The sequence below is a fragment of the Mastigoproctus giganteus genome, chromosome 12 (assembly GCF_048544385.1).
Source record: "Mastigoproctus giganteus isolate SK-2022 chromosome 12, ASM4854438v1, whole genome shotgun sequence".
Lineage (NCBI taxonomy): Eukaryota > Metazoa > Arthropoda > Arachnida > Uropygi > Thelyphonidae > Mastigoproctus > Mastigoproctus giganteus.
Window position 1 is genome coordinate 53,957,151 of NC_143586.1, and position 14,046 is coordinate 53,971,196.

At 34.7% G+C, this 14,046-nt stretch overlaps 1 protein-coding gene across 6 annotated transcripts in view; it reads left to right on the forward strand.

Moving 5' to 3' along the window:
• Asph (Aspartyl beta-hydroxylase) overlaps positions 1–14,046 on the forward strand; it is a 265,429-nt gene that overhangs the window by 154,369 nt on the left and 97,014 nt on the right. For all 6 annotated transcript variants that reach the window (XR_016547704.1, XM_090386374.1, XM_090386376.1 and 3 more), the window contains exons 7-8: positions 3,187–3,421; positions 12,586–12,722. Coding sequence is in view for 5 of the 6 variants with exons in the window: in XM_090386374.1 (XP_090242500.1) it covers positions 3,187–3,421; positions 12,586–12,722 (372 nt within the window). In the remaining variant the exon portion in view is untranslated. The remainder of the gene's footprint in view (positions 1–3,186; positions 3,422–12,585; positions 12,723–14,046) is intronic.

A 14,046-nucleotide genomic window follows, 5' to 3' on the forward strand; every position in this document is an offset into this window, starting at 1 on the left:
CATCACCCTTTCTCTTGCCAGAGTAAGGTATTAAACACTAACTAGTGTAGAATGGGAAGTAGTTTGCAGCTATGTTATGATTATATTTATAAAATGGCTTGCAAAGTTGTTTTATGAATAATATAAAACAAATAAATATAAAGTACTGTATTAAAATTATTGTGCTCCTAATTTAATACAGATTTTATATTCAAATGAATTGGATTTTAATAAAAGTTTATTCTCATTATTTTAAGATCAATTCATATATCATTATCAAATTGTAACAATGAATTGTAGATGTTAACTGGTGGTATAAGTTTAGTTTTTGTAATGTTCTATACTTTCCAGGATCCCGATGAGGATGAATTCTACTTCTGGCATTTTTAACTTTTCCCTTGTATAAATGCATATTTATAACATCTGTGTAGAAATTGCTCCTTTCAGATAATATATATGTTTATGCTAACTTATCATGGAAACATCACAATTCACATATTTCATAGCTCCCTTTTCCTTTTATCCTTTAATTAAAATTTCTTAATAACACTGATAATCAGCTAGTTTTTTGGGACTGTTTAAAACCTGACATTTTGCTCATTAGGTAAAACAAACTAATTATTGAAGTAATTTGCTTGGCTTTTAATATTTGATTGATGCATGAAAATACTGATATATTCCTTTGATGTTACTAACTGTATATTCATAGTATTCTACTCAAAAATCCTTTTTTGTAAATAAAAAAAATTTTAACTGATAAATAATACCACATAATTATTATATAAAGTAGGATCAGAGAGTTCCAGAGTTGAATTTTCATTTAAACAAAATTTAAATTTTCAGAAAAATTCACATTGAATTTTTCAAAATAATGACTGGGACTATTTACTTTAAAAAATTTATTTTTCATTAGTTGTATACAGTGAAACCTTGCAAATTTGGCATGTTCCAGATTTTTTTTTTTTTTTTTGAGGATGATGACTATGTACATAGTCTAAGTAGTTGGGGATTATTCATTATTTTTATTAGATAATATAGTAGCTCTGGTGCCTTTAAATTCCACAAAATGATAGTTGCAAACATTAAGCCGAATTGTTAATCTATACTGCTGGATTGGTCCTTTGGGTAATGCCTAAGAAATAAAGATTATGGGCTCGAATGCTGCCTCTGGTTTTTGTTTTTCTAATATTTTAATATGATGTGTTTAGTTAATTAATTGCCTTAAAAATTTACTACTGTACTATTTAAGTACTGCTGTGAACTAGTATATTGAATGTCTCACAAAATGAATGATTTTATACATTGCAAATATGTATTAATAGTGACTTACATTCTAGGAAATATGTAAAACAGAAAGAAATTGGTGTTTGGAAATAATACATAAATGTTGCATCTGAGGGTTTTATATTTTAAAGGCCAGTCAGCCTGTTTTCCCACAAAAATCTGGAACTTTTTGAATATTTTCTGACTACCCTCAGAGAAATATTCAAAAAGTTCTGGATTTTTGAGTCTATTGTGATTGTAGAAAAGTCTTTTGAAGTAATGATTTTTAGGAAAGTCCCTCGATTGCATTTTTTGTAACAAAATCATCATCCTTTTAATTGACGATTTCTTCAGTTTGGTTAAAAATTAAAAATCATATGGTGGTGCAAGGTCAGATGAATGTGCAAGATTTTATAATACAATTACAGTGTGTTTGGAAAAGAATTTGTAATTAATGTCATGTGATGAGCAGGAGAATTGTCATGGAGTAATTTCTAATTTTTCCATATAAATCAGAAGGAAGAAACCCACATAGCAAGTTTCTTCTTTCTGATTTGATCTCCCAATCAGTTAATGATTTCAGTACCTAAAATGTGAATTCTATGTATATGAATATTAAGGAATTCATAATGAATTATGCCTTTATGGTAAAAAAAGAACTCCGGCATAACTTTATCTTTATGCTTGTGAATTCAGAGGTTTAGCTCTTTGTGAATTGTAAAGACAACTCCACATTTCATTTGCATTTATGAATCCTGTATCACAATCACATTTCAATAAATTCTTTTAAAATTCTTCCCTTGTTTCCATCTGATCTGCTGTTAAAAACAAAGAGGTTGCATAATTTATTCATGTCTAAAATATCAGTTATGAATAAAATATTCCCTAAAGTCTCCTGGCTTTCTAATTACTGTATGATATTCTACCTTGAGAAGCTGTCTTCAATTAGCCAAAAATATATGCATATAACATGAGAGAGGTTTATTTGTTGGGTCCACCTTGCATCATTCTCAACAATGTTGAATCCATCCTTGAATTGCTTGTATCATTCAGATATCCTACCTCTTATAATGCTTTGTCACCTTATGTTTCAACAATCATTTAAACTGTCTCTGAGGCTGATTGTTTTTCAAAAGAGCAAAATTTTATAGAACTTTATTCAAAAAGCAATGTCCTAAAATATGACAGTAGAAAATTACTTGTAGATAACAAATAAAACTAAATCTTTATACATATGGACCCAAAACAGCACCTACTCTGAAAAATTCTCATTACAAAATGAAATAGTTTTTCTTATTCATTTTTCAGATATTTTTAAGAAATTCTTTCCCAGAACTTTCTGATCCTACCTTTTAAAAATTGAGTGGTAATTAGTGTCAGAATATTTCTGCTTTTAGATTTATTTTTATTTTTAGATTGCTTTTAAAGTGTAAAGGTGCCTCATAAAATAAAAGTATATATTCTGTATAGCTTCCTGTCTTTTTTCGTAATACATGTTTTTTTTTATATATTTTGGGCTTCATATAATTTCATATGTCTAGACTGGTGAAATTTGTCTGATGTGCTACCTTAAATGTTACTTAATACTGTTCTGCAGACCACTTGCATAATTTATTTCACTTTAATATTATCCAATTTGCTCATTATGAAGATCAAGTGAGCTGTGACCATTAATATTTTAATACTGTATGTAAAATGCTATCACTAGGTTCATACATGGTTTGTACAAAATATGTGGTTTCTTTTGTATAAGTGAAATTAAATGTGACTATGCATGGAATAACAGGAATGTTGCTAGGGATTGTTCAAGTTCTGTAGAATATGTATGTGAATGCATGCTGTAATTAAATATCTAGCTTGCTCATGTTTTATATTCTGTATAACATATGTACATTGTCAACTCCCTTTCAAACATTCTGCTTTGCCTGTATGTTTTCCCTAAAGTCTCCTGAGAAGGCATTAACAAAGTATGAAAGTTTACTGAAACACCACCCAAATAGTCCCCGAGGTTGGTTTGGCAAGGCCCTAGCTTTAGACAGACTGGCAGAACTTCAGCGTAGTAATAATCTCTTAGAACAAAGTATAGCAACTTACAGATACCTAATCGAGTTAAAAAATGTTCCTGACAAATTGATTTTGATGGCCGGAAATAAAGCCGTAGAAAGAATGAGATTCAGAGGTAAGTTTGTATATGATAGTGTTAATAATTTAATCAGTAATTTTACAATATATTTTATTTATATTAGGCATGTAATAAAAATAATAATTAAATGATAAGTTGTCATGACTGTAAAACATTTACATATGATTCATAATTTGGACTCGGAATATTAGAGTTAGAAACGGTGAAATAGATATATATAACCCCGGGGGCTCACATCTGGTGAGTATGGGCTTGGCAAACCCAGGGTCCTGAGCTGGATATCATCATTCTTCTCTTTCTTGGTGATTCCTTTCTGCACTCTCTTTCTCTCTCTCTCTCTCTCTCTCTCTCTCTCTCTCTCTCTCTCTGTCTCTCTCTCAGGGTAACTCGGGAATTTTTTTTTTTTTGGCTGGTGCAGCATAAGCCTCAGGCTTCCTTGTACCATGTGGCTAATAATAATAATAATAATAATATATAAATTTTAATGTTATATTCAAAATACAGTAATTAAGAGTAATTAATGTGTTACTGTTAGCCATGTAGTGCAAGGAAGAGGCTTTCATGAGTAAAAAAAAAACACACACATACCTATTTGACTCCCCCTTCACGTAGGTACTTATCAAGTTCAATTTTTATTTTATTTTTATATGTTATTAAATTTCCATGTTAAAGGAAATTTAATAAAAATTTTCTTTGAATCCTCCCAAATGTCAGCCTCAACCACCCATGGAAGTAACTTCTTCCAGTTACTTCCATTGGTGGTAAAAATTAACAACCTTTAGTAAAAGAATACTTCCTACAATCAAGTCTAAACTTCTTGTAATTTGAATTTATGGCCCTAGTTCTGGAGTCTTTTATAACTGTGAAAATTTCAGTGTTATGATTCCAGAACTAAGATTTTATCTCTTAGAGCCTTATACACTTCAATCAGGTCTTCTCTAAGGTGCCTGGGTGCCAAACTCTGCAGCTCAGGTATTTGAAGTCTATCCTCTTGTAGACATTCCTTTGCTGATCTCACCAGGTATATTGTCCATCTTTGAATCCTTTCAAGGAGACTGATGCCTTTTCTTTAGATGCAGTCTCCATATTTCACACAGTAGTAGTAGTAGAGGCATGTGATGCAAGAAAGCAAGCGTATGAGCTTATGTAGCATCAGCCAAAAAGAAAAAAAAAAAAATTTCACACATCCATTCCCTCTAAAAGTTTGTCCAGTTCCTCCTGGAATTTATTTCAGCTATCAACTTCCACAACGATAGATGGAAGTTTGTTCCAGCAATTAACCACCCACTAACTAAATGCAAATTTTCGAATATCTATACTACAATTTAAAGGTGGTAGATGACTTTCATCAACCGGTGAAATACCACCACTTTGCTTATTGGAGGCTTGAAGTGGTGAAACCCATGTTTAGTCTCTAGAGCAAAGTTTCCGGCATCCCCCCTCCCCCCATACTTCTCCTTCAACCCATGCACGGTACTAAGTACTATAGGTTTTGATACCTTTCGTGTTTGGGGTTTTCATAAAAAAAAAAAAAAAAAAAAAGTTGCTTAGTCTCCAGGCTATAATTACCATCAGGGATGAAGTGAAGGGTTTTTGCTTTCGTGAAGGTGACTACAGTGGTCTCAGACAGGTTTTAAATTCTGTACGGTGGGACCAACTGGTGATGTTATCGACAGAAAATTCTAAGTGGGAAGCATTCAAGGAATTAATCGTGGAAACAACTAGTCTTTCCATTCCAATTAAGAAATATTGTTCAAGGTTTAGGCCTAAATGGATGTCAGATGAACTAATGAGACTTTTGGCAGAGAAGAAAAATTCATGGGATGCATATAACATATCAAGCGACACAGAATCCTATGGCAGATATAAGCTAGTCTGTAATCAAGTCGCAAAGGAAATTAGACAAACGAAGACAGATTACGAGAAATCTTTGTCAAAGGATGCTAAGCAAAACATCAAGGACTTCTTTAGTTATATAAACTCGAGAAGGAAGGGGATGAATCAGATTGGTCCACCTGATATCGATGGTTCGACTGTTGATGATCCTGCTCATAATCTGAATGAGTATTTTGCCTCTACGTTCACACATGAGGAGTTATTAAGGTAGGAAAATGTGAGAAGTTTATCAAACTGTAACAGGGTGCTTAATGATTTTGTAATAACTGAGAGCGAAGTGGAGGAGAAATTGTTGAAGTTAAACATAAGAAAGGCACGTGGGGTGGATGGGATCTATCCAGTTATATTAAAGGAGGCAGCAAAGGAAGTAAGCAAACCCTTAGCCATAATTATGAGAGCATCCTTGGACTCAGGGGAGGTCCCCATGGACTGGAGATGTGCAAATGTATTTCCAATTCACAAAGGGGGTTCAAAAGGTGACACAAGTAACTATAGACCTGTTAGTTTAACTTCTGTTCCACATAAAATAATGGAGTCACTGGTTAAAGATGCATTGCAGGATCTCTAGACAAGACTGCATCAATAATTCAGACACAGCATATACCAAGACACAGCCAATAACAAGAGATTTAAGATAGATGCAGTTGAACAAACTTATCTGTCTTACTTAATATGCCATATGTTAGCAAGTCAGCCAGTGAGTATAATTTCACCTTTTTCATTTACTTTTGCAAAATACTGCTGGCTCACTGAAGATGATGAAGAAGATGAAATTTTGAACCATGAACACTCAAGATGGCTACTTCACATTTTCCTAGAACCTGTTCAAGTAGTTCCCGCTCTTATGCAATCTGAAACTTTTTAAAGCATGTTACCTGTGAATGGAAGATATTTTTTCATATTTTTGACCTATTAAAAACTGAATTCTGATTTAAAGAGATTACATATACCAGATATCATCAAAGCAGCTAATTAATGGTAGCTTCCATTCATTCAAGGAAAGGCTGAAAAGTAATGATTCTTAGTCCATAATCTCAGTGCTAGTGGTGCAACAAATTCTTCTCCATGTAACTGTAGTTTCTAATTAGTATGTGCATGTAGCTTTCTGTGTGGTTGTTCATTTACAAGTTGCATTGTATTAAATGGAAGCATCTTGGTATACATGGTTCAAACAGTGCACAGCTATTGAATCTTCGATTTAAAGTCCAAATATCAGCTGGCAAAGTGGTGTTTTTTTTTTTTTTTTCTCTTCTGTTTTGTTTTTGTTAAATCTCTATGGATGTTACCCACAAAGATAAATCAAACTTTTATGGTAAAAGAGGCTACAATCAATTCATTTTGGTAATAATGAGCAATTACCAGAATTTGATACACTGAGATATTTGATAGGAATATCTCAGTGTCAGATATTTGTCAGGAATATCTTTAAAGGAACGAGTTTTCAATGTTAGGTTGAGGAGAACTGTTGTAATAATGGAATAAAACCCAAGAAGAAGAATCAAATGAGCAAAGCCTGGCAATACAGCAATGTTGGTTCAATATGACACATGACCTCACTGCAGCTTTGTTGCTAGAATTTCAAGTTGTTTGCATTAGAATTAGTAGTGGCATATAATGCAAGAAAACAAATTTATACAGCATCAGCCAAAAAACAACCCACTTCCCATTCACCTATCCATTTGCTCTAAAAGTTTGTCCAGTTCTTCCCTGAATTTATTTAAACTATCAACTTCCACAATGACAGATGGAAGTTTGTTAAAGCAGTCAACCACTTGCTGGCTAATGGCAAATTTCTGCACATCTATTCTGCAACTGTCTTTCCTCAGTTTGGATTTATGTCCCCTCAAGTGTATAATCTGAGCAAGAGGAAGAATTCCATCAGCATTGAGCTTGCTCAAACCATTCAAGGCCTTATACACCTCAATCAGATCACTTCGCAGGTGCTCACTCTCCAGACACTTCAATTTGCAGAACTTAAGCCTTTCTTGGTGAGAGCAGTCCTTTGTTCCCCTCACCAGTCTTGTTGCCCTTCTCTGTACTCATTCAGCAGCTCTACATCCTTCCTAAAATGAAGCCTCCAGACCTGTATGCAGTACTCAAGGTGTGGCCTGACCATTGCCTTATACAAAGAGATAATCACCTCTGTATCCCTGCTAGCAAAGTTCCTGTATATCATTAACAAGACCCAAGAGCTGCTCTAGCAGCCTTTCTGCACTACTCTGAAAACTTCATATCTGACGACACAATTACTCCCAGGTCTTTTTCATTTTACACTACCCTGAGTATAGTACCACACAGTTGGTAAGTTACTCTGGGGTTACTGATACCCATCTCAGTACTATGCATTTGGCAGTGTTAAACTTCAGTTGCTACCAGCCCAAATTTTCTAGATCCTGCTGCAGCTGCATATTGCTGTTACTGTCATTAACAACCCTGCCAACTTGGACATCAAGCCTGTTGCCCATATCTCTTCATCACTATCATTGATAAATATAGAAAACAACAATGATCCCAACATTGAACCCTGCGGAACCCTACTAATAAGATTAGTCTGCTTCAAGCAGTGTCCATTGATTATCACTCTGTCTTCTCCCACTCAACCATCTCTTTATCCATAGCAGCATACTGCTCTAATTTGTACAGCAGTCTTCCATGTGCAACAGTACCAGAAGCTTTTCAGAAATCCAAGTACATGATATCAAAATAATTTTTTACATCCAGTTCCTTTGTAACCACATTGTAATATCCAATCAAATTGGCCAGGCAAGATTTCCCCTTAACAAACTGTGCTCTGTCTGAACTATAACTGTGTCTTTGTCTAGATGATCCTGCATTGCTTCTTTAACCAGTGACTCCATTATTTTTTCCCCAGAACAGAAGTTAAACTAACAGGTCTGTAATTACTCATGTCACCCTTTAATCCCCTTTGTGAATCAGGGATACATTTGGGGACCTCCCCTGAAAAGGAACACAGCCTGAGTCAATTCAAGAAGTCCAATCGAATATCTCAGAGCACCATATGACTTTTGCCTATTCCCAAAGTCAGAACACTACATGAAAGCAATCTGAGTCAATCAAGAAATCTAGTTAAACATGACAGGCCATCTGAAAGCATTCATAAAAGAAGGTTTAAAAATATGTTGATTAGTGGCAGATGTGATGGAACAAATATATAGTTGCAGAAGCAGATTATAGTAATTATTAATAATGTAAACATTTATTATTGAATAGCATTGGCAAAGGCATATGATCAAGAAAACAAGCTTATATAGCATCAGCCAAAAAAATAAATAAATAATAAATAATAGAAAATTAATTAAAAAAAAAAATAAAATTAAATTAATATTTTGAAACATTCACCAAGCTGTACAAGTTTGGTTGAACTTGTACAGGAACTCCCTGACTTGCGTAATACTTGACTTACGCAAATTTGACTTTACGTAAGTTTTTGGCGGCGGGTGCAAACTTTAAAAAAATGTGGAAACGTATTTTGCATCCCATGGGAATAATAGTATGTGATGCAAGAAAGCAAGTGTATGTGCTTATGTAGCATCAGCCAAAAAAAAAAAAAAAAAAAAATCACACCATTCCCTCCAAATGCCTGTCCAGTTATTCCTTAAATTTATTTAACCTATCAACTTCCACAATAACAGAAGGAAGTTTGTTCCAGCAATTAACCACCCGCTGGCTAAAGGCAAATTTCCGCACATCTATCTACAGCTGTCTTTCCTCAATTTGAATTTATGACCCCTTAGGTTCGTAATCTGAACAAGTGGAAGAATCCCATCAGAATTTGGCGTGCTCAACCCATTCAAGGCCTTGTACACCTCAATCAGATCACCTTGGAAGTGCCTAGTCTCCAGCCGCTGAAATTTGCAGAACTTAAGCCTCTCTTGGTAAGAGTATCTGATCCCTTCTTTCCCCTCAACAGTCTTGTTGCCCTTCTCTGTCCACGCTCAAGCAAATCTACATCCTTCCTAAAATGAGGCCTCCAGACCTGTATGCAGTACTCGAGGCATGGCCTGACCATTGCCTTATACAAAGGGATAACACCTCCTTTTCCCTGCATAAATGGACTTATTGTGAAAATATCATAATGCGAACCCAATAACACACAATAACAATAACTCAATGGGCGCTGCTCTTTGTGGACTAATGTTATTAGTGGAGTCCCACAGGATTCGGTGTTGGGTCCACTGTTGTTTTGTATATTTATCAATGATATTGATGAAGGTATATCAGGCTTAGTGTCAAAGTTTGCAGATGATACAAAGGTTGGCAGGGTTGTTAATGACAGTAAAGGCAGTGTGCTACTGCAACAGGATCTAGAAAATTTGTAAAGATGGGCTGAGAAGTGGCAACTGAAGTTTAACATTGACAAATGCAAAGTACTGCATATGGGTAGAAGTAACCCCAGAGGAACGTACCAACTCTGTGGTACTAACTTAGAGTGGTAGAAAATGAAAAAGACCTGGGAGTAATTGTGCAGTTAGATATGAAGTTTTCTGAGCAATGCAGACAGGCTGCCAGAGCAGGTCATGGGGTTTTGTCAATGATATACAGGAATTTTGCTAGCAGGGAAAAGGGAGGTGATTGTCCCTCTGTATAAGGCAATGGTCAGGCCACGCCTTGAGTACTGCGTACAGGTCTGGAGGCCTCATTTTAGGAAGAATGTAAATTTGCTTGAGTGTGTACAGAGAAGGGCAACAAGATTGGTGAGGGGAATGAAGGGGTTTGGATCCTCTTACCAAAAGAGGCTTAAGTTCTGCAAATTGCAGTGGCTGGAGACTAGGCACCTGCAAGGTGATCTGATTGAGGTGTATAAGAATGGGTTGAGCACGCTGAATTGTGATGGCATTCTTCCACTTGTTCAGATTACGAACCTAAGGGGGCATAAATTCAAATTGAGGAAAGACAGTTGTAGAATAGATGTGCGGAAATTTGCCTTTAGCCAGTGGATGGTTAATTGCTGGAACAACAAACTTCCTTCTGTTATTGTGGAAGTTGACAGGTTAAATAAATTTAAGGAGAAACTGGACAAACATTTAGAGGGAATGGTTGTGGAATTTTTTTTTTTTTTTGGCTGATGCTACATAAGCAAATACACTTGCTTCCTTGCATCACATGCCACGATTACTGTTTTTTTTTGGTAATTTGTTCCAAGACCTTGGAAGTTGAAATTTTTTGCTATATTACTATGCTATTTATCTCTCTAAAAAGTCATTTTTATAATGGAAATTGCACCACTTTTTCATCATTATCATATGTTCCATTATAAGAATAATTTTGAATGCCTTTGTGATATTTTTCTTAAACACATTTCTGGAGGTCACTACCATAAAACAAAAACAATTTGCACTTTCTGGTTTATTGGGCTCTTCTGTTAAATTTTCTGCGCAATCTATTATAAACGGGTAATAAATTCAATCTTATTGCATTTATAATAATCCCGATGACTGGAATTGTGTGGGTTTTTACGTTATTATGGTGAAATGTGTTCCTGTCTTCACTGAAATCTTCAATCATATAAAAAATATAAATAAATTTTCAGAATCTTCTCTTCATTTCTGTTTTATTTACTTATTACAATGGTGAAGAGAAAGGGACCAATGGAAAGTTCAAGTGCTGGCAGTACTAGGAAATGAAACAAAATAAAATTTATGTAGAAATGAAGATGATTAATTAAGAAGTATAAAGCAGGACAAAGTTTGTCATCTATTGCAAGGAATTAGGTCTCTCTGCTTCAACAGTGAATACTATTTGAAGGAACAGTACACATATAAAAGAACATGTTCAAGGATCAATGTATTTCACACCGGGGCCAGTCTGCCCCAACAGTGATCACAAAACAGCATTTTCAGGTGTTATATCGAAGATGGAAAAGCTATTAATAATATGGATGGGAAATAAGATTCAGAAACGAGTGTCCCTGAGTCCAGTAGCCATTCAGGCAAAAGTTTAATATTTATGAAAATATTAAGGATAAGTACAACGAACCTCAAGCCAAGTTTGTGGCAAGCAACGGGTGGTTTTATAGGTTCAAAAACATTAAAGTATGCTGGTTTCCAAAACATTAAAGTATGTGTTGAAGTTGCCGTTGCCGATTCTGCAGCTGCAGAGAAATTTTGTGATGGGTTGAAAAAAAAAAACTCTTCTAAATCTCCACAGCCCTCAGCTTCTGCAGCGGCGTGTTTATCAGCTGGAGAGTTAATTCTGACAATGATGCTCGAAAGGTAAAACTTGCCAACATTATGCTTGTTTCCCTCTCTTTCTGTAATTTTGAAATTTTGTACACTTGTAATTTTTCCTGTACATGAGATAAAAAAATTGAATAATTCTATTTACACGTTCGTCAAACATTTCTTTTTTGCTTCTATCAAATTCAGCATGCATAGTTGCGAGTGCAGAATTTCCCTAAATGCTTATTTAGGGAAATTTCAACTTGCGTAGCGTTCCGCAGAATGCAACCCTTACGTAAGTTGGGGAGTTCCTGTATATTCAAAGTAGAAATATATGCTATGCATAATATTGAATTTTCATATAGTTAATAATTTTATAAACCATTCAAAAATAACATTCTGCTAAAAAAATAACATTTGCAATGTTTTTTTTCCAGCAGAATCGATAATTTTGTTTTACTGAATATTAGAGAGGTGTTATATTAGTGGTTATTAGGTATATTGTATTAGAGGTGTAAAAGACAATAATTAAAACAATAAATAAATACCTCCATTTGCCTCGCATCAACGAGGTGTTTCTGACCACAGGATTTCCGATGGCTGAATGTTATTTGACTGTTGGGACCAATTTTGATACCCCCCGAGACACATTTGTACATGAATATTCTAGTAGGTTGCAGTTTCTGAGATACACATGCTGTCACACCTGAAGCCAATTTAATTGTGTTGTAATCCATTAATAGGAGATTAAGCATTAGTAGTTGTACAACAAATTAAATTCAAAAAGTGAAAATTTTTTCAGAAAGAAAATAATTTTGTGGTCAATGAGACACTGAACCACCATTAATGTCACAGTTACTAGCCTCATCACTGCCAATTTGTATGAGTATTGAATGAATGTGTAAAGATTTTAGAATAATTTAAAAACAATTGAATTGATTACTACATAATCATTAATAGTATGAAACACAAAATTATATGCTGCATTAAGTAAGCCACAATTTATTGTTGCTTACGTAACAACGTATCATAATTGTGTTTCTTACTATTAATGCTTAGTGTATACATTATATTTTGGAAAAGTTTGTCAGATAATTACTGTACTATATTTAATTTATTGTGTAGGTTTCTTAGGAAAAGCAGTGAAATTGCAGCATCAGCTAGTCGAAAAATTTGACAAAGATGTAGGACTTAAAAACCAACTAGCAGTCAGCTATTTGTTAATTGGCCAAAACAAAGAAGCAAAGAAAATTTTTAATGAGGTAAGAATTATGTACAGTCAGTCCTCGTATAACACGTGTTTACACTACACGAATTCGATCATACATGATTTATAAATAGAGGAACAATATCTTATATAACACGAACCGAATTCGCTTATGCACAATTCGCCTTCGTGTTTACAAGAAATGGCAGTTGAACGTGGAATCACCCCAACTGAACGCAACACGATAGGAATGAAGAGAAGATTCTGAAAATGTATTTATGTTTTTTTTTTTATATCAGTGAAGGGGAAACACATTTCACCATAATAAGGTAAAACCCACACAATTCCAGCTATCGGTATTATTGCAAATGCAATTAGATCGAGTTTACTACCAGTTTATAACAGATTCCACTAGCAGAAACGCAACTGGAAATTGTTTTTATTGTTTTATGGTAGTAACCCCTAGAAATGTGCTTTAGTAAAATGTGAGGTGTTAATAGTGTATCTCTGCCTTTATGGTGTTGTTTATTCAGTTGCTACACGCGCGCAGCTTTGTTTATGTGTATCAAGCATACTTCCTCATTTTGTAATTGTGCTTTATTCCCTAAAAATGAGTAAAATACTTAAAAGGTGTGAAAAGGAAGAGTCCTTGTGAAGACACTGCAGATTCAGAGAGAAAAAAAAAAGCAATATCGATAAACAGAGGCGGACTGGGTCAAAAATTCTTACCCTGGAAAATTTGTAGTGGCCTCATACTAGCGTTTATGGCCAAAATCACACCGGCCTCCGGCCCACTGGAGTTTCGTTTCCCCGGCAAGGCTTATGGCCAGTCCGCCTCTGTCGATAGAGAAAAAACTATGAAATTGTGAAATGCTTTGAGCAAAGTGAAAGCATTGTGATACTGCATGTGCTGCGGGCCTAAATGAGGTAACGCCGAGAATTAGAAAGATGCATAAAAACAACTTTCATAGCAGGAACAACTTAAAGTGTAATTAAAATCCATTAGATCAAGACACAAAGAATTGGAAGAGATGGAACAGCTGTCATCTGTTTCGATAGAAAATCAAACAAAAAACAAGTTTGCTTAAGATAGAAGCAAAAGCATTAGCAATATTTTATTACATAATAGTCGTAATAAAATACGAAAGTATTTTATTACGATAATTTATTGTGTTTGGTAATGTTTTGGTTACAAATGTGTGTTCAATCTTGGGTGGTCAGCACCTAACCCTATTTTTCCCATAGGGCCTGTTGTTTATATTGCACGATTTTGCATTGCACGAGGGTTTCTAGGAACACAACTATCGTTCTATATGAGGACTGACTGTACTCTATTAAAATGTGAACACCTGTTATTAATGTATTGTATGGAAGAAAGG